Source organism: Balearica regulorum, chromosome 18 (genome assembly GCF_011004875.1).
Source record: "Balearica regulorum gibbericeps isolate bBalReg1 chromosome 18, bBalReg1.pri, whole genome shotgun sequence".
In the NCBI taxonomy this organism is placed as follows: Eukaryota; Metazoa; Chordata; class Aves; order Gruiformes; family Gruidae; genus Balearica; species Balearica regulorum.
In genome coordinates this window covers 380,447-398,630 of record NC_046201.1, presented here as the reverse complement: position 1 = coordinate 398,630, position 18,184 = coordinate 380,447, and the positions used below count along the sequence as shown (strand labels likewise).

General features: G+C 58.6%; 4 protein-coding genes across 5 annotated transcripts; 2 read left to right on the top strand and 2 right to left on the bottom strand.

The window, feature by feature from the left end:
* Positions 1-83: 83 nt before the first annotated feature.
* Positions 84-10,087, bottom strand: ARHGDIA (Rho GDP dissociation inhibitor alpha). The gene is made up of 6 exons (XM_075771046.1): positions 9,955-10,087; positions 3,556-3,765; positions 3,106-3,189; positions 2,438-2,514; positions 2,195-2,258; positions 84-1,761 (listed from the first exon to the last, which is right to left on the bottom strand). Exons 2-6 carry the CDS (start codon positions 3,743-3,745, stop codon positions 1,562-1,564), a joined length of 615 nt encoding a protein of 204 aa, XP_075627161.1. The 5' UTR covers positions 3,746-3,765; positions 9,955-10,087; the 3' UTR covers positions 84-1,561.
* A 156-nt stretch (positions 10,088-10,243) lies between these two features.
* On the bottom strand, positions 10,244-15,168 carry ALYREF (Aly/REF export factor). The gene is made up of 6 exons (XM_075770455.1): positions 14,888-15,168; positions 14,474-14,605; positions 11,916-12,063; positions 11,753-11,816; positions 11,403-11,583; positions 10,244-10,523 (listed from the first exon to the last, which is right to left on the bottom strand). The coding sequence occupies exons 1-6, from the start codon at positions 15,110-15,112 to the stop codon at positions 10,509-10,511; spliced, it is 765 nt and encodes a 254-aa protein (XP_075626570.1). The 5' UTR covers positions 15,113-15,168; the 3' UTR covers positions 10,244-10,508.
* A 65-nt stretch (positions 15,169-15,233) lies between these two features.
* On the top strand, positions 15,234-15,959 carry ANAPC11 (anaphase promoting complex subunit 11). Of its 2 annotated transcripts, none has more exons than XM_075770456.1 (2): positions 15,234-15,406; positions 15,592-15,959. In XM_075770456.1, the coding sequence occupies exons 1-2, from the start codon at positions 15,298-15,300 to the stop codon at positions 15,957-15,959; spliced, it is 477 nt and encodes a 158-aa protein (XP_075626571.1). In that variant the 5' UTR covers positions 15,234-15,297. The 2 variants fall into 2 exon arrangements, with proteins under 2 accessions (XP_075626571.1, XP_075626572.1); XM_075770457.1 differs by having other exon boundaries at positions 15,247-15,406; positions 15,500-15,790.
* Positions 15,960-16,099: 140 nt separating this feature from the next.
* On the top strand, positions 16,100-16,686 carry NPB (neuropeptide B). The gene is made up of 2 exons (XM_075770458.1): positions 16,100-16,331; positions 16,511-16,686. Exons 1-2 carry the CDS (start codon positions 16,101-16,103, stop codon positions 16,637-16,639), a joined length of 360 nt encoding a protein of 119 aa, XP_075626573.1. The 5' UTR covers position 16,100; the 3' UTR covers positions 16,640-16,686.
* The last annotated feature ends 1,498 nt before the right edge of the window (positions 16,687-18,184 follow it).

The following is an 18,184-nucleotide window of genomic DNA, read 5'->3' as shown; positions in this document are numbered from 1 at the left end:
GTGTTTGCACAGATGTTCTGCCAGTCCCTGCCAAGACCCAGAACCAGGAGGATCCCAAACAGAACCAGAATGGACAGCAGACAGTCAGTTCAAAGATTTTATTTAACTGTCATAAAAGGAGAAGCAGACGATGATTCCAAACCTGTTAACCCGGGTCTAGGATTTACAGACAATATGCACCAAATCAAATTAACAAAAATCTCTCTAGGGGCAGGGCAAGGGAGAGTTAGAGGCAAAGACGTAGCTACGACAAAGCCACATGTACTTGGTCCCAGTTCTAACACGACCTCAATGTGGTAGGATCCAAATAAGGGCTGCGGAGCTGGAACATGCCTGCCCGGCCCTCAAGGGCTCACAGAGGGCTCCTTCGCCCCGGGCGCTGTCAGGGCGGCCTTGGGCAGGCCGGCGTGCCGCAGGGTCTGCTGCGGGCACAGGGTGGGGAGTCGAGTGTCAAGGCAATAAATACTGACAGGCCAGGCACAGATTTTAAAGGCAGAACAGATACATAAGGCATTAACCGCTTCTGAACACTTGTCCGTTGCAAGCTCTTTGTTGATCGCATCAGCAGAGCAGCTGCAGAAACAGACTGGTCCATCCTCAGCCCAAAACAGCCAGGAGGGCAGGTGCCTCCTGGAATTTCAGTGCTTTGCAGCTACCCTGGCTGCAATGAGAAGTGTGAGGTGATGGCAACGCTGGTGACTCCCGCACCTACCCGCCTTGCAACCCCCTCGGAGGCGCCGAGGCTGCCAGAGAGTGCGGAGCTTTACGCAAACAGGGCCAGGGGTCCTGCCAGGCCAGCTCTCTGGACAGCGGGAGGGGCGGCCAGGCGTCACCCACTGGAGATGTCCCGTCTCGGGTGAAGAATGGACCAGCAGCAAAGCGGGAAGTTGTGAATCTTTCCTAATAACCCATGAGGGGCGTGACCAAGATGAGTGCCATGCCAACGAACAGGGGGAGGGTGGGTGGCATTTAAAAAGTGTAACAAGGGCAGGGCCCCCTCCCTAGAGGATACGTGTTACACATTAAGGCATCATGGTTACAGGGAACATCCACAAATGAAGCTGCCAGCGTTCCCAGGACACTGACTTGGGCGGAAGGGGCAGGCCCGACATGATTTTAGCCAACAAATGGATTCGATAACTGCCTGGCATCAAAGTTCTTCAGCTACGTGGAGGCAGTAGCTACCCTGAGCTGTGCACAGGAAAGCCAAGCGCAGGATACTACACAGAACATAGGAGTCTCTCCCCTTCAGCACCTACCCAGATAGAGGGAGGTGAGAAGCAGCAAAGGGCCCGGCGAGGGAGCAAGCACTCCCCCCTCTGCGCTGGGACAGCACGGCCCTGGGACCGGCAGCTGGAGATCAGATGCAGACAGCACGGTTTGGTCAATGCACTCAGCGATTCTCTGGGGAGGGGGCACATTACAAAACTGAGCTCTCTGGTCAAATTATAACAGGGGTGAAAGGTAAGAGGGTTCCAACGTCAGCACTTTGGTACAGGGGGGGATTTCTACGGTAGCCACTGTCTGATTCACACTCTCTGGGGTTTGGCCTCGGGAAGGGCTAGTCCTTCCAATCCTTCTTGATGGTCAGGTTCCACTCCCAGGACAGGTGGTCAGTCTTATCATCATCTGTGAACTTGGATTTGATGTTGTAGCTGCCCCGGGCCAGCATGCCCTTAGGGGCTTCTTCCATGGGGGTCAGAAACTCGTACTCCTCTGCTCGGGGGCCGTAGCTCCCAACCATGTATTCAGTCTTGTCAACTAGAAGGAGAAAAAGAGGTGTATGGAGGCTGTTTAAGAAGCACCCCCCACCACCATTTGGGGCACATGAACAGTCTGTTACTGCTACAGCAATCCACAGAGGAGCTGTGAGAACATGTCACCTGCATTAACAGCCCCGTTCACTCCAGGATCGGCTGCTCCTGCAGGGAGCGATCCCCCCGCGCTAGCACCGCTCTCAGCAGTGACCTGTTCACTGCCATGCTCCGGCGGGGGTTACACACCACGCCCGGACATGCAGGTGCCTCCCTGCAGCAGACCCAGAAGCCTGCACACATTGCCCCAGAGACGACTGAAGACTGTCCCCTCCCGTGAGGAGCTGCTGGGGCACCAATGGGTGAGCCCCCATCGCTGCCATGGAAAGGGCAGAAAGCCCTCGCACAAAGCAGCACCCGAGTCACAGAGAAGCACTTACTTTTCACTCCTTTCCGGAATGTGTGCTGAATATACTTCAACCCTGACACAATCTCCCTGTTCACCTGCAGAGAGACAAGCAAGGACTGTAGAAGCTGTCTCCTAGACACACTGCCCACCTCACCCGCAGTAGAGGACAATTTCCTCCATCACACCACTTTTCAGGGCTCAGGCAGTCCCCATGCTGGGATCGCAGCAGTCCAGTGTTCCACTCATTCTTCACTTTTCAGATCTGAATGCTTACCCTAAACGAGATTTTTATCCGGTATTCCACACCCTCCTTCAGCACAAACGCTTGCTTCTTGTAGCTCTCCAGGTCACCTACAAAGAAGGGAGAGGGTTGCTCAGGGTCCCTTTGTATTGTGCTCTGGGGCGAATTTAAGTTGCAAGAGGTGATCAGGACAGGATCTGCAGAAGCACGGCATGACCCTTACTGCCTGGACAGCACGCAGTTCATCCTTTCATTTTTGCATGACAGGACCCTCCCTGCTGCACTGCCCACGGCGGGCAAGCGATGCCCTGTGAAAGGACACTGCCGCACAGCAACACAGTTAATTCAAGAACTTTCCTTTGCAGACGTTTGCTCCGAGGCTGTCACCATCTTGAAGCTGCCGTTAGCGTCGCTGTGCAGGCTGGAGGACAGCTGGCTCCCCCACCCGGCAGCTCACACCTCTACAAAGGAGGGCTGGCAAGGGAGCGCACGCAGAAAGGCCTTCTGCTGCGATGGGGGACGCAGCCGTCAGGCTCAGAGTATGGAACCTGCAGTGGCGTGGGCGCCTTACTCTGCCTCCGGCACAGGGGCATTTCTGACAGAGGAGAGGGTCTGCCCACCATGCCAGCAGTGCTCCCGCCGGGCTCCACGCTAAGCCAGCTTTGACCCAGGAGAAGGGCTGGAATTCTTCCCTAGCTCACCTGTCAGGTCCAGCTCCAGGGGGCCAGGAGCAGTAGCACAGACCAAAGTCAGCTTGGTCACCACCACATTTGGAGCATTGGGATCTAGAAGACAAGCAAAAAGGCTGTTCAACACCCATCCCTAATACCCACCAACACAACTCTTTCACTTCTTGAAAGCACAAGAAAACCAGTGAGAACAACATCCCCTTAGTGAAGGTCTGGGCTTCCCACTGTGTCAGGCCCAGCCCGCAGCCTCCCCGAGAGCCCCCCCAGTCCCTGTGCCTCGTTCCAAGGGCCAGAGATCAGCACGGGGCGAGCGCAGACACGTGCCTTTATGCTCCCAGCTGTGTTCAAGCCAAAGCGCAAAGAGCTGGGAGGAGAGCAGCTCCCAGGCAGGAGCAGGGATGAGGCGGAGGTGACTGATGGAGCTCTGGCTCCAGTGAGGCATAGCCACGTCCTAGGGCTCACCTGCGGTCACAGTGACGGCACCGAGCAGTGCCTCCTTGTACTTGCGCAGGCTCTCATCATCCTTGTCCAGCTCCTGGATCTCCTGGATGCTCTTCTGGGCAGGTGGCTTATAGTTGACGGAGTGTTCGTCCTCCTCATTTTCAGCTGCAATCTGGGCCAGCTGCTCCGCCGTTGGCTCCTGCTCTGCCATCCTCACACACGCGAGTTACACTGAAGTGGGGAGGAGAAGCGTAACTGCACCTACCTACTCCACCAGCGCGGGCTCCTTCCCAGCAGCGCAACCCAGCAGCACCAGCCAGGCTTCCCCAGACCTGCTCCACCGTGACTCCACTGGCTCCCCCTCTCGATTGGGCCCTCCACAGGCCGTCCCCGGGGGGCTTTCGGGGACACAAGCCTGCCGTGGGCCCGCAGCCCCTGCCCTCTCCTTCAGTAGGCCAGGTCTCGTATTCAGCCCATGGAGGCCCATGCAAGAGGGCAGGAAAAATTCAACCTTGGTGCTTTACCCAAAAGATGGAACAGGTGAAAACCCGAACCATAGAGAAAACGCTCTCCTCCGCAAGAACAACTGAGTGAGGCTTTCACTTATAATAAACCTGAGCCCAGAATAAACCTAGTTCAATTCTACTCTCTACAACACACGGTTCCAGCTAAGAATAGGCCTCTGCCCCACCACTGGCACAAATGCCAGGAGCCTCTGCTGCAATCTGGAGCTCGCAGTTTGTAACTCAATCAGATCAACCTGCTCTACGCCGGGTGCCTCGGAGGAGCGGAACAAGACACCTGGCTCAGCTGATCTCACGCTCGGCCCTCATCAAAGACCTTGTCACGCACAGCCAGTGAAACAGATAATGCATCAAAAACACGTGCGCAGTTTCACTTGGCTGTCCAGGACTCTTAACGAGGAAACACCCAGCGGCACACTGAGGGCTGGTGAAAGGTGATGCCAACACCCCGTTAAAAACCTCGGTAAAAGCCAAGACAACCTTGTGATGCTCCACAGGTCTCCTAGGGGGTCATCCTACGGCAAATATCAACTTGGACTCTCTAAAGACTCGAAAAACTCTTTCAGTGACAGCTTTTGAAAGCCTTTTTGTACAAGCAAAATCTTTCACAAATGATCTGCTGATGAATCCAGGTGTTTGTGTCATTACCTGGCATTCCTGCATTCCTGTTCGATATTCCCGCCTGGAGCTCTGCGCTAGCACACACGACTCACCACAGAACTGCGTTCGCTGCTCTGGCATCTTGTTTCCAAATAAATCAAGAGCTACAACATTTGCTACAAATACAACAAACACACACAATGTACTTAAATACTGGCCTAATTATGATCTACACGCACCTAAAGCTTCTCACACAGGTCACACTAAATAAACTATCATCCGTTCTTTTTGTCTTCGAGCTAACTGACATAATAGCACATAGTTCAATTATTCCATTTCTGCCCAATGTGCCACCCAGAGGGGGAAAGAAAAGAGACCTCAGCGCTGACATTAATCACACGCAGCGTGATTTACAGAGCACGTTTTATAGTGACGCGAGGCGAGTTCTGCAGATGCTGGAGCCAGTCTGACTCCACATCCAGTTGGAGCCTGGCAACGGCTGTAATAGCGGAACAGTGGAGATGCCACCTGGGCTCCACTTATATTTTTAGCCATAAACATTATGAATGTTTTGTTAGGGAACAGGGCAAAGGAGACAGATTAGACACAGAAAGTGAAATTTTGCACATCTCCACTGAAGACTTGCCCACTCTCAAACCTGAGAACAGACTTGCTGACTCGCCTGGGCTGGCAGCATTTCCCCAGAGAGGCTGGCACGGCTCTCGGGGTGTCCTGGGGTGGGATATTTGCAATGGATGCAACTGGTGACTCTGGGGATTAAAGCCTGACTAAGATTTAGCACCAGCCAAAGGCGGGGTGGGGGAGATGTGGCACTTGAGGGTTATTACAAGGGCTTTGGCCCTGCGTGGCACAAACGCTCCTGCGTAGGGCAGCTTTTCTGATTGTACCTTCGCACTCACTACTCCCAACAACTGCCGGTACTGACCCCTGTACTTTACAACAAACAGCTGGCCCTTCTGCATGGCATTCTCCAATATCCTGGCACCAAATATTGTGGAAACTTCTATTCAAAAGGCCATTTAATCTCATGTGATACATGAGCAACTGGTTAGATTTCACCCTGGTATCTCCGTATCAAACCCAGTCACTTCCTTTGCGCTCCCATCCAAAAAAGCCTGCAGCCTTGAAGACGCCCAGAAGCGTTGAGCAAACACGCACTCAAGTATCCGCTCTACTGCTTGTTCCCCTTATTGCAGTCCTCCGTCTCGCCTCCAGGCTGGATTTCACCTCCCAAGCACTACAGGTCATTCTCTCCCTGCACGCTGAAGAGCTCCTTGACCTTCCTCCCAAGACACTTGTAGCTTTCAGGAAATGGAAGTGACAGACTTTCAGTGACAGCTTGAAAGAACTGAAGTCCCAAGGCACGGACTTCTGTTGACTCCCAAACTCTCTGCGATTGAGCCTTCTCTGGAAGCATGAATATAATAAACAGACGATCCACCAGTACCCACACGCATATCCGCGACAGTGCCGGGTCCCTTTCTGCGGCATTAGCGTCCACAGGTATATGTCACCTTCCAATTTTCAGGCCAAACAGAGACAAAGCTCCTTGCAAATGGCCTGATCAGCACCTGCAAGCGACAGGACACAGGAGCCCCCAGACAGCCTCTCCTCGAACAAGCAAAGCTCCCCGCAGCCAGCACTGTGCTCGCAGCGAAGGATCAGCACTGCAAGGTGAACAGAGCAGCACCAGCCGCAGTGGGCTCCTGGCAGCAGCGTCGGGTCTGGAAGATCACTGCGCTCCGCACAGGAACAGCCTTAGCATTAAACAGTACTGATTTCTAGCAGCTGATTTCCAGGATCAGATATCCTGTCCTGATCTGTTAAGAAATGCATTAGTTAGAGCTACCGCTCATTGATAACCAACCTCCAGATGTAACAGACAGGGAAACAGTTCCTCCTACACATCATCAGCTCCGTTAGGGTAACCCCTCTCACAAACAGATATTTAGCAACAACCGTGGCGTTGAGGGCACAGAAAAAAACAAACCAAAACAAACCCGCAAAAAACCCAACGAAAAACCAAACCCCTAGCTCTTTGGTTGCGGTCCTATGCCTCTAGCCTTAATCCTGTGACCCAGAGCTAAAGAAACAACCAGGCGCACCACCACACAGGTTAATTGAGAACCACCACAGTCCCCACAGAATCTCTGGAGCCAGGGAAGCCCACCAGAGACAGAAAACAGCTCTTCAGACCAACACACAGCACTATTCCAGCCAGCAGCTCAGGCCAGGGCTCAGCTCTGAGAAAGGCCTGGAGAAATACCACTTCACCTCTTCCCACAGGCTTCCCCAGGAGCAGCAGTCAGAAGAACGTCTCTGACCAGGCTGCGCCAAGGCCACCGCTGCAGCCCTCCCGAGAAGAACAGGCTCCTGCAGCCTGGCCGGCCCCGAGGATCGAGAGGCACCCTGTGACCTGCACAGTGTGCCGGACCTCATCACCACGGGCCACAGCACCTTGGCTACTTCTCCAAACATGCAGCCAGAGAGGACGGAGACTCCTCATCGCATCCAAACTTTTCTGAGGGCCTCAACCTCACCCTTCAGGCTTCTCAGACAAAGCATTTATTACAGCTCAGGATTAGTAAACCAGAGCTGTTCCAGGTGTGTGGAAGACCAGCCATCACACTGCCGGACAAAGCGAAGCCAAGGGACTCGATCGCATGTGAACTACTGGGAGAGAACCGCACTCGAGTATTCCATCTGCGCCATGCTGAGACCTCCAGCAAACACGCACCGACCGCAGAGGAGGGACCTGCAGCACGGTCCTTCAAAGGGCTCAGCCCCCTCACAAAAGCCTTCCCACACACTGCTGACCTGCAGCCAGGAGCAGGTGCCTTACGGGAGCTCAACACCTCAAATCTCAGGCATTGGAAGGAAACTCCTCCTCAGCTCCTTTAGACACACAGGAGATGCTTGGGTGCCCTGCTCAGCACCTCTGCACAGCGGCTCTCTGGCTCTTACGGCACAGCCGAGTCGCAGAACGCTAGAGCTGGTGCCCCCGTAGCTCCTGGGAGGCCTGCTGCGAGACGGCACAGACCCGCCGTGAACTCTGCCACAGCCGGCAGGGAACGGCACTCCCAGCCTGCGCTCAGCCTGAAAGCAAATCACAGGAGGCGGGCTCCTTGGCCGCAGAGGGACGGCGGAAACAGCCCTGGGCTCTTCTCAGATCCTCGCAGATCACAGAAGCCTGCAGGAGACAGCAGGAGGCTGAATCGCTTCCCACCTGGGAATTCACACTCGGCTGCCCTCACTGCTTCCTCAAGTCAGCAGTTTCTCCTGGATTCCCTCAGCATTTTTTGTGCAGGACGGAGGAGCGAATGCGAGAGCCCCACCTTCTGCCAGACAGACAAACTGCGAGGAACATAACCCTGTTTGTTTTCAGGCAGACAGTGGTAAACGGCGACTTCTTCATATGCTGGGATCAAGATCCCACGGCACTAGTGGAACCAGAGTTAGTCGCAGTCTCTTCAGATGAGCTAATTGGCTTCTGACGTCCATTAGGCCACAGCGCAGCCATGGACACGAAGCGGTGCCAATTCCAGCGGTCCCCACCCTTCCTTCTTCCCCTGTGCTGCAAGGGAAAGCTTGTGCAGCCACACGGCAAACTCAGTTGGAATTTGATCCAGTTAATAACCGTTTCTGCAGGGTTATTTTCCAGCTAGATCAGTCTGCTAATCCGGTTCACTATGCAGCTACAAAAGCTGCTACACCACAAGGAGCAAGAACCGCTTAAACCATCTCAAGGCTGCGCTGCTGCTGCACATGTACAACGGCAGCTCGGGAGGCTGGATCAGAAATAAAGTGGGCTCGGATAGCTCCCGGCACAGCGGCAGGGGAGGGAAAGCACTTCAGCAGCACAGGAGGAACTGGTGACTTGCTGACACTTCCCGAGACCGAGTGCTGCCCTCTGACTCCGCCCGGGGAATTCGGAGCCAAGGGGACTCCGGATAGTGCTGCTGCACCAGTCGCTTTGTAAGAGTGTCCCAGAGAACTCTCATCTCGCCTGATCCCCGCCACTGCCTCACAGCTCTGGGCAAGCAGGACTCCGGAAACAGCCTGCTGCCTTTCAGAGACTCGGCAGTTTGGAGACGTAATTTTTTTTTTGTTGTTGTTCTTGACATAACGCTGAACTGCAGCTCACCTTACAAGGTGTTAACCATCAAGAGCAAAACCAAAATTGTGAGCAGCCATTTCCGTACGCTCACAACTTCAGAAGTTTAAAAATCTCTCGCAGTCATACGCCCAGGATGCAAACAAGTTACGCAGGTAAGGGGGCTCCAGCCTGCAAGTACCCGATTGCGTGGCGACCCCGGTGCTGCAGCTGTGGGCACTGCCGAGAGCGCGACACATCGGTACAAATCGCCACTGGTCCCCGTAGTGGAACACCACAATGAAACCGCCTCTGCTCAGCAGTTACAGGACAAGGATACCTGCACTGGAGGAACACTTGGAAAACCAGAGCAACAGAGCACTCTGGACCAGACCCGAAACCCTCAAGGCAACAATTTAGCCGCTTAGCATGATAGTTCTTCTTGTGTTAAGAAAAGGAAGTTACGACTTTCAGACTTGCAGCAAGGAGCCTACAGAGCCAGGGAAGCCCTCGCCATCCTTCTGGCAGGGCTGTAAAGGAAGGAGGAGAACCGACACCTCCTGCAGGAGCCTAGCTGCAGTCCTTACGCACGTTGCCCCAGCAGCTTTGACATACACCCTGCCTGCAGCATTGAGGGGGATAAACCAGGCTCTTCACCTACTCCAACACAGAAGGAAACCGACCCTGAAGAAGTTGCTTCCAAGTTCCTCATTTCGTAACTAGAAACCGTTTATGGAAAATCTGTTTGAGGCAAACGAGAGCGCTTGCACCTCCCACCGCCCTGGAAAGTGAAAAGGGCCCAGCGCTCCTTTTTCCGCCCCCCGCAGCCCAGGTGACGAAAGAAACCCGGGGGGGGGGGGGGGGGGGGGGCAGCCCCGGCTCCTCCGGGCAGCACGAGCCGACCCGAACCGCGGGCCTCGTGCCCCGAGAGCTCCGCTCCGGCCCCCGCCGGGGACAGCGGCTTTCCCTGGCCCTGAGAAGGTCGCGCAAGGGCACTCAGGGACCCCGCTCCCCCCCCCCCGGGCCGCGCCCCGGCCCTTCCCGCGGCCCGGAGCCAGCGGGGCGCGGTGCGTCCGGCCCGGCCAGGCCCCGGCAGGGCGGAGGCGCGGCCCCGCGACCTGAACATCCCCTGGGGCCCCGGCCCGGTCCCCGCCGCTCCCCCGCGGCCCGGCCCCGCCCTACCGGCCCTGCTCGCTCTCCGCGCTGCGGTGACAACGCCGCCGGGATCCGCCCAGCCGCCCGCGCTCCCCCGCACTTCCGGGACACGCCCGTCACTTCCCGTTATACAAGGCCGAGCCCCGCACCTCACTTCCGGCCGCGGCCCGGCGCGCTGATTGGCCCAGGGGATACGCGCGCGATTGCGGGATGGACGATAGAGTTGGGGCGGACGGGTAGAGCGCCGCGGGGCGGGGCGCGGGAAGGCGCGCGCGGAATGGGCGGGGCAGGGGGCGGGGCATCAGGCAGCCACAGCTCTCGACACGGTTCTATTTTATTTCGGCAAAGGTGAAAAAGCCACCTCGGCCCAACAGGCAACCAGTAAAATTTATCCCAAAAATAACTCGGTACAAAACAGGTCTGCTTCAGAATTAAAAAAAACCTTTACAGGAGTTTAAAACCTATCCCAGAACGTAAAAGTAAAACAAATCCCATCCTCGGTATTAGTAGCCACAGCCGCGGCCCCCGCCGGGAGCGTGGAGCCACATCGGAGTCCTTCCCTGCGCCCGCCGCCCGCCGCTTTAGCTGGTGTCCATCTGGAAGAGAGGAGAGGAGCCGTCACCGCGCGCCCCGCCGGAGGCAGCCCGGCCCCGGTAAACCGCCACAACTCCCCGGCGCTGCCAGGGCTCGAGCGCCGGCCCGGGAGCGTGCGGCAGCCCGGGTGCAGCTGACCGACCCACGATGGCAAAGTGCCCCGCTGCGCTGCCCCCGCCCAAGTCTTGTGCAAAATAAGTGCATTTGCTTACGCATCCCCGACACCAGAGAAGACTGTTCTAAACCACCACACCTTCCCGTGCCATTTGTTTCTGGAATTCTGCTCATCCCAGTTCTTCTGTGCTCTCAATTTTATCCCATTCCTACAACGTTGATTCCGCCGCCGTCGACGCACACACATATGACCTCAGTTCTCTATCCAGATTTTACTCTGGCTGCAGCACAGAAGCACCTAAGCCAGTTCTGACAGCAGCAAACAATGTGCGTGGCTCCATGCGTTACAGACTCGTATCCGCCATCAGCATCTCCGACCTTTCCTCCGTCAGCATCCCATGTAGTTATTTCGCATGTTTTTTTCTTTTTGTTTTTCATTTCTCCAGCCCATTATCTCTAGGGGTTTTGCTATGCAGCTACCGTGCGTCAGAGCTGTTCCGGCTACGGAAGAGCCTGCCCGACAGAGGCCCCAGCGAGCTGCGGCGCTGGAAAAGGGGCCGTTTCTCGGCTATCAACAACGGCAGCCGACAAAGTGATCTGGAACGTAAAGCCAACTAACGGAGCAAGGCGCTGCTCGGCTTTAGAGGGAGACTGCTTTAGTCCAACGACCTGGAAAACACTTTATCTTTCCTGATGGCTCCAGGCTGCCAATGTTTCCTAGAACAAGATGCCACAGGGAACCTGGACAGCACCCGAGCAGCACTTACCCTGGCATTGTAAGCATCCAGCTGTGCATCTAGTTCTTCTGCGGAGAGCTGCTGTTTGGAAGTTCTTCCAGCTCCTCTGCCTCTCCCTCTGTTCCCGCCACGAGTTCCTCGCCTGTTGCCTCCTCCACCACCAAATCCTCCTGAACCACCGCGGTTTCTGGTCATGCCACCTCTGTTTACACTGTGATTTTTAAAGAGCAACTGGTTTAGTGCACTCCAGTTAACCCAAACAGGCACGCTGTTTGCCGAACGGGAGACGGATCCACGCTTCCTGCACAGAGAGGGGCCAGGCACGCTCCCGCCCTGCGCTGACCGGGCACAGCGTCTCCCGCGGCCGTACGGCATCTCACCTCTGTGCTGGTCTCCTCTGTGTGTCGATCTGTGACGTGACCAGCTGAATGTTCATGGGGCGCCCTGCAGGAAGAGCAGCCCGTGAGCCTGCATGCGGGACACGGGCGCGCAGGCTGCTCCAGCCAGCGAAATACACTGCAGAGACGGCCACGCAAGACTCACCATCCAAGGGGACTCCATTGTACTGCTTCATCGCTTTCAGAGCGTCTGCCTTCCTTTCGAAATGCACATCCGCTGTCCCTAGGCTGCGGCCAGATCTGTCATAGTGCACGGCTGCCTTCTTCAAGGTCCCAAACTCTGCAAAGAGTTCCTGACAAAGAGAGGGAGAAGAGCGCACACGTCCATCAGCGCTGCAAACACCGCACAGCCCAGAGACAGCGCTGGCTGTTCCCCACCCACAACCGCCCTCAGCAATCGCAGGCGCTTTTCAAAACCTCGTTGAGAACTCGGCAACAGCACCGATGAAAGAGGGGAGCACAAGCCCATCAGAAGGATTTCAGAAAGTTGCCACAGGTGGCAAAACCAAGCAGGACTTCATATTCACCACTTGCAGGGTGCACGTTTAGTGAAGCAGACTCAAGGGATGCCGACCCATTTCTTTTCCCAGGGAAAGTGCGGGTGTTTTTGTTGAGGCCGAGTCAATAGGGTGAGCATTTAAAAATAATCCAGGCCCTAATCCATTTCATAGAGGAAGAACGAGCTGTATGAGTGCAGGGATTCATGAGATGATCAGTTTCATTATGCTGGACGTTCCCCCCTCCCGCCCCCCCCCCCCCAAACTTTACTAGACCAGGTACAATTTAAAAATACAGCCCATTAGGAATATAACCCAAAAAGTGAGATTGGGAAAAGCCCTCTGCTGAAATATGTCATTCGCTGTCGCAAAGGACAGAAACAAAAAGGCAGCAATGGAGCCACCAATTTTGTTTCACAGGAGCTACATTTTGTCAGCCAACGGGACACCTCGCCTTCGTGGGTTCCTGCTACACCCAGTGCCTCGGAAGCTCAACACCTACACCAGAGCTGCCAGGCGCCCGGAGGGACGGGTCACCCTCTGCAGCATCTGCTCAAAGCCTGACTGCCACGCAGCCATCCCCGTGAATTAGTGCCCAGGCTCCTGACGGAGCACTGTACGTTCTTGCTCCTCCCTTGTACTCATTCACCAGAGGTGAACGTTAGCGTGGCACTTGACAGAAGCTTTCTGGAACAGAGCACAACACAGGTGAGGTGGTGCTCAGCCACTTCTCCAGAGGCAGCTTCTCCTTGCGCTGCAGAGAACACGGGATCCTCCCGAGCAGCAGCGAACACTCGGGGAGTGACGTTGTGCAGCTCCTCTGAGAGCAGCGCGCATTCGAGGTTCCTGCCGACACACCGCCCCAGCTTCGCTGTACCACAGTAATGATGCGATTAGCATAGAAACAAAGAAAGCAATCACCACATCAGAGGCAGCACTAAATTACGGGATGGGTAGTAACAAACGGGTGCAAAGCCATTAAATCAGCTTTGCTGCTAAATAAACCCCAAGTGGAAGCTCGTCCTTGCCTCGGCCCAAGCCGCAGTGGAAAAGGTGAATCTCACCTGCCACACAAAGCGCAGGAGCTGCTTAAACTGACGTGACTTTACAGAGCCATGTTTTACACATCGGGGCCTGACTACAGCAAACTCATTTAACCCAAATCTAAGCTTACATGAGGAAAGGAGGTGGTTTCAAGCATGTTACCGAGTAACTAGGTGACCTGAAAGAGCTCGCTTCCAACTCCCCAGGCACAGCCAGACCGGCACGTGGAGTAACTGGAATGAATTAACCGATGAAGAAAGCGTAAGAGTGGTTGGTTGTTTTACCCTGGTGAGGACAATGACGACCAGAAGCCAATTTCAAAGGAAGCGCTTTGCAGCGTGACGGAGCCAGCAGAGCCCCCAGTGGGGACACACCTGGTACTCGCAAACGTTTATTTCTGCACAACTCGCTGCCCACTCGCGGCTGTGCCCTCGCAGCCGGTGGGAGCACCACGCCTCGCACGCAGCCACGGAGACAGATCGCACCGTACGCCCGACTGAAAGAATCCAGCAGGTTCTTACCCAAAGCACGGCTGAAACAAGGGATACGACCACGACAGGCAACTCGGCTAGAAGACCTAATGCACCAGTTACCGCAGATACTGCGGCATAGGGGAGTGCATTCTCCCTCACAAATAAGTCTCCCCAGTTACACCAACGGATGCATCCATAGGAACACCTCGACACTCAACAGACCACCACTTTAACAAAGCTGCGCAAACACGTCCCGTAAAACCAGCACACAGACGCACACGCACTACGGTTATGGAATTTCTGCAGATACGCAGACCTTAAGAGTTTACAGTTTACACTAAGTTCTCCAGTCACAACTGGATCCAGCCAAACAGCAGCATTTCACCACACGTGCGCTGTGGCAGAGTTGCTCACAACACAATTAACTACAGCTCTGCACAAGACAGCAGCTTTCCTGAATTGCAACCCCCTCGGAATCACCACAGCAGCTGCAGGGCAGATGCTCACGGCACAAACCTCGTCACCAACGCAGAGCCGATTCACTCGGGGATCGCCCGGCTCGGCCACGGAAGGCAGCGGGACCTGCCGAGCTCCCAGAGGCGCCCAACGTGCCCGAGCCCGACGCTATGAATTAAACCCCCCGCGAACGCCCCCCGTGCACCCAGCGGGGCCGCTCCCGAGCCCCCTACCTGGATGTCCGCATCCGAGACGCCGAAGTCCAGGTTCGAGACGAGGAGCTTCCCGCCGGTCTCCACGCCGGCCCCCGCCCCGAAGCCGCTGTCGAACAGGTCGTGCTGCCACTTCTCGGGGAGCTGCTTCGGCTGCAACGAGACCGGCACCTCGCTGAGCGGCGCCGGGGCACCGCCGGCCACAGGCCGCCGCCGGCCACGCTGCCCGCCCCGCCGCGAGCGGACAAAGGGCCGCCGGGAGCGGACAAAGGGCCGCCCGCCGGGCCCGCCCCCCGCCCCGCCGCCCCCCGCGCGGCCCCGCCGCCCCATCCCGCCGCCCACCCGCCCGCGAGAAGGCCCGGCCGGGACCCGGTCCCGCACGGCGCCGCCGGGCCCCGCGGGCGACCGCGCTCCCCGCCCCGCCGCGCTCCATACCCGGCTGTAGGGCGCGGGCCGGTTCCTGCCGCCGCCCCGGGCCATCACCGGCCTGTTCCGCACGGGGCCGCCGCCTCCCGCTCGCCCGGCTCCCACGCCGCCCCGGCCGGGCCCGCCCCCGCGGGTGGCGCCGCCCCGGCCCCGGCCGCCGCCTCGGCCGGCCCCCCGCTGGCTCCGGTTGAGCTTAATGATATCGTCCAGGGACATGTCCATCTTGTCGGCCATGATGGCGGCTCCGCTCCGGGGCCTGCACTTCCGGCCGCGCTGCCGCCGACGCCGGAAGCGGAAGGGGCGGGGCCGACGGCGAAAGCGCGGCGGCCGCGCGCGCTTGTGCGCGGGGCCTTGTGGGGCCGGCGGGGCGGGACTTCCGGCGGCGCGGGGCGGGGCGGGGCCGGGCGGCGGCGCGGGCGATGCGGGTGCGCGTGCGGAGCTGGCACGGCGTCGCGTCCTGGCTGTGGGTGGCCAACGACGAGAACTGCGGGATCTGCCGGATGGCCTTCAACGGCTGCTGCCCCGACTGTGAGTGCGGGCCGGGGCGGCACCGGCGCCGCAGCTTACCCCCCCCCCCCCCCCTTCCCCGGGCCCGGGCCTGACGGTCTGTCCGTGCCGCAGGCAAGGTGCCCGGCGACGACTGCCCGCTGGTGTGGGGACAGTGCTCGCACTGCTTCCACATGCACTGCATCCTCAAGTGGCTGAACTCGCAGCAGGTCCAGCAGCACTGCCCCATGTGCCGCCAGGAGTGGAAGTTCAAGGAGTGACGGCCGGGCCCCGCCGTTACACACCGCCCGGCGGCGAGGGGGGCCGGGGCCGCTTCCCGCTTCCCGCCGCCGGCAGCCCCCTGCCCCGGGCCGCGCTCTGCACCGCGCTCTCGGCCGGGCCGCCCCCAATAAACGTGCGGCCGCCGCTCGCCCCTCCGGTGTCCCGTGTCCTTCTGCGCTCGGGAGCGGGGACCGGGGGGCGGAAAGCGGCTCTGCCGGGCGCGGGAGCGTCGGGACCCGCCCCGAGCCTGAGCCTGGCCCGGCCCCGGCAGCGCCCCTCGGCCACCCGGGCACGGCTGCGGGGCCACCGGTGAGCAGCTCCTTCTCCGCGGGCTCCACCGCCCCGGGAGGGCGGGACGCGGGGAGGGGGCGGGCGCGGCGAGCCCCCCCCCCCCCCCCGCCCGGTTATAAAGGCGGCGGTGGCGGCCCCGGAGCGCTGCGGTCCCCCCGGCACGATGCGCGCTGCCTGCTGGCTGGTGCTGCTGGGGCTGCTGCTGCTCTGCCGCCCCGCCGAGCCCTGGTACAAGCCGGCGGCCGGGCCCCTCCACTACTCGGTGGGCAGAGCCTCGGGGCTGCTGTCCGGCCTCCGCCGCTCGCCGCACGCCCGCCGCTCCGGCACCGCCGAGCCCGGCCCCGGTGTGCTGCCGCCCGGCTCTGCCCGCCCGCCCGCCCGGCTCCACGCCGCGGTGAGTACTAGGGGCACGGTGGGTGCTGGGGCTGCTCCCACACGGGACACTGGGCGCGGTTTGTGCTGGGACCGGCCCTCCACGCTGCGGCGGGGTCCTCTCCCTGCCGGGCGCTGGGGCACGGTGGGGCCCCCCTGCTCGCCCCGCCAGCACCATGTTGCTGATGGTCTCCCCCGCAGGTGCCGTGCGTGACGGATGTCGCCCCGGAGCCGCGGAGCTGCAGGGTGCTGCCTGGAGCCCCCGGTGCTCTCCTGTGCAAGGCGGACGTGACCTTGTCCTTGGACCCCCTGGAGTGTGCGGGTGTCTGAGCCGGCACCGGTGGCTCTGCGGTGACAATAAATGTGCTTGGGCTGGCTCCATCGTGTTCTGTCCTTGCAGGGGAGGGAGGTGGGGTGGGATGGGGGGAGCCCACCTGTCTCTGTGGAGCTCGGGGCTGCTCTACCAGGTTCACTCCTGGGAAAGCAGCACAGAGGAAGCATCTCGCTCACGAGGCTGCTGAGCTCCCTGCGGCTCCCCGAGCCCTGCGGGGCTTTGTCTGGGGCCAGGGGCTGCCCCGCATTGGGCCAAACAAAGCTGGGGACGGGCTGATCGGGGCTCCGGAGATGCTCCAGGCGAGAGGGCAGCAACAGCCCAGCTGGGAGCATGTGAGGGCAGTTGGCAGCAGGGCTGGAGCTGGAGCTGAGCACGGTCCCCAGCTGTAGCTGCATGAGGGCTCCGGGGTCCCTGGGGAGATGGGCAGCCCCCTCCCCTGCCTCCTCCAGGGCATTGCAGCAGGGGACTGGGTTGGCTGACTGAGCACACACCACCTGCCTCTTGCTGCCCACTTTGACTTGACCTCGGGACTCCACGAAGCCGTGGAGACCCACGACAGTGCCAGCAGGGCTCTGGCCTCACAGCCCCTGCTGCCCCCGGGCTCCTGTAAGCGGCTGATTCCCGCCCCCCCCCCCCCCGCCAAGTGCCACGACTGTCCAAACACCTGGCCAAAAAAAAAAAATAAAAAAAAATCACTCACTAATGTTGATCTGCAAATTGTCGCCCCACTGGCAGCCCCCAGGCAGCCTGACAACCGCCATGGCTGCAGGGCTCGGTGCGGGGAGCCTGCGCAGGCAGTGCGGTGCAGGGCTGAGCGGCAGGAACCGGTGGGGCTTTGCTGGGCAGTGAATGACCCCAGGGTGGTCCTGTCCCCGTGTCGCCCCAGCTGGGAAGGGCTCCGGCCAGGGCAGCAGCGGCTGACAGTGCCTCACCGGGCATCGAGGTCTGCTCACCCCATCCCTCCTTTCCGTGAATGGCCCTGGGGGACGAGCCCCAGCCCTGCTCTGTTGAAATGTCAGGCACTCGCTGCAATCTGTGTCATAAGGGGGGGGGGGGGCTCCTTGGGATGGGTGCAGGAACCAGAGTCTTCATCTTCTGTGCTCGGGGGGGAGGAAAAAAAACCACAAAAAACAACCAACCAAAAACCCCCAAACCACACCCAACAGGAAAAAAAAAACCAAACCCAAACCACAGAAAACAAACAAAGTCACAAACTTAAAATTCATGCTTTCCCCCCCCCCCCCCCATTTTAATTCCATGCTCCTTTTTGCCCCTGGGACTCAACAAGCTGTCAGTAAACAGAAGCTTCGAAGAAGGGCCCAGAGGCACTCGGAGAAAGGAACATCATAGGCAAAAGTTTTTAAAGTAAACTCAGAAACAGCTCCCAGTGGCCCCAAGGAACAGCAGCTCCACCGCGCTCCAGCTGAGCAAGCGAAGCTGACGTCTCCATGCAAACAAGTTATACCAGCAGGCAAGCACCCGCGCACGGTGAGAGCAGAAATAAAATACTTCTGTCATTTTTTAATAACAACAGTACCTCT

Coding starts and splice junctions, on each gene's coding strand:
- NPB (XM_075770458.1), top strand. CDS start 16,101: ATGCGCGCTGCCTGCTGGCTGGTGCTGCTGGGGCTGCTGCTGCTCTGC. Junction 16,332..16,510: donor CCGCCCGGCTCCACGCCGCG/GTGAGTACTAGG, acceptor TCTCCCCCGCAG/GTGCCGTGCGTGACGGATGT.
- ALYREF (XM_075770455.1), bottom strand. CDS start 15,112: ATGGCCGACAAGATGGACATGTCCCTGGACGATATCATTAAGCTCAAC. Junction 11,817..11,915: donor CAATGGAGTCCCCTTGGATG/GTGAGTCTTGCG, acceptor CTCTTCCTGCAG/GGCGCCCCATGAACATTCAG. Junction 11,584..11,752: donor CAGAGGAGACCAGCACAGAG/GTGAGATGCCGT, acceptor TAAAAATCACAG/TGTAAACAGAGGTGGCATGA.
- ARHGDIA (XM_075771046.1), bottom strand. CDS start 3,745: ATGGCAGAGCAGGAGCCAACGGCGGAGCAGCTGGCCCAGATTGCAGCT. Junction 3,190..3,555: donor TGCCGTCACTGTGACCGCAG/GTGAGCCCTAGG, acceptor CTTGTCTTCTAG/ATCCCAATGCTCCAAATGTG. Junction 2,259..2,437: donor GGATAAAAATCTCGTTTAGG/GTAAGCATTCAG, acceptor GTCTCTCTGCAG/GTGAACAGGGAGATTGTGTC.
- ANAPC11 (XM_075770456.1), top strand. CDS start 15,298: ATGCGGGTGCGCGTGCGGAGCTGGCACGGCGTCGCGTCCTGGCTGTGG. Junction 15,407..15,591: donor CAACGGCTGCTGCCCCGACT/GTGAGTGCGGGC, acceptor CTGAACTCGCAG/CAGGTCCAGCAGCACTGCCC.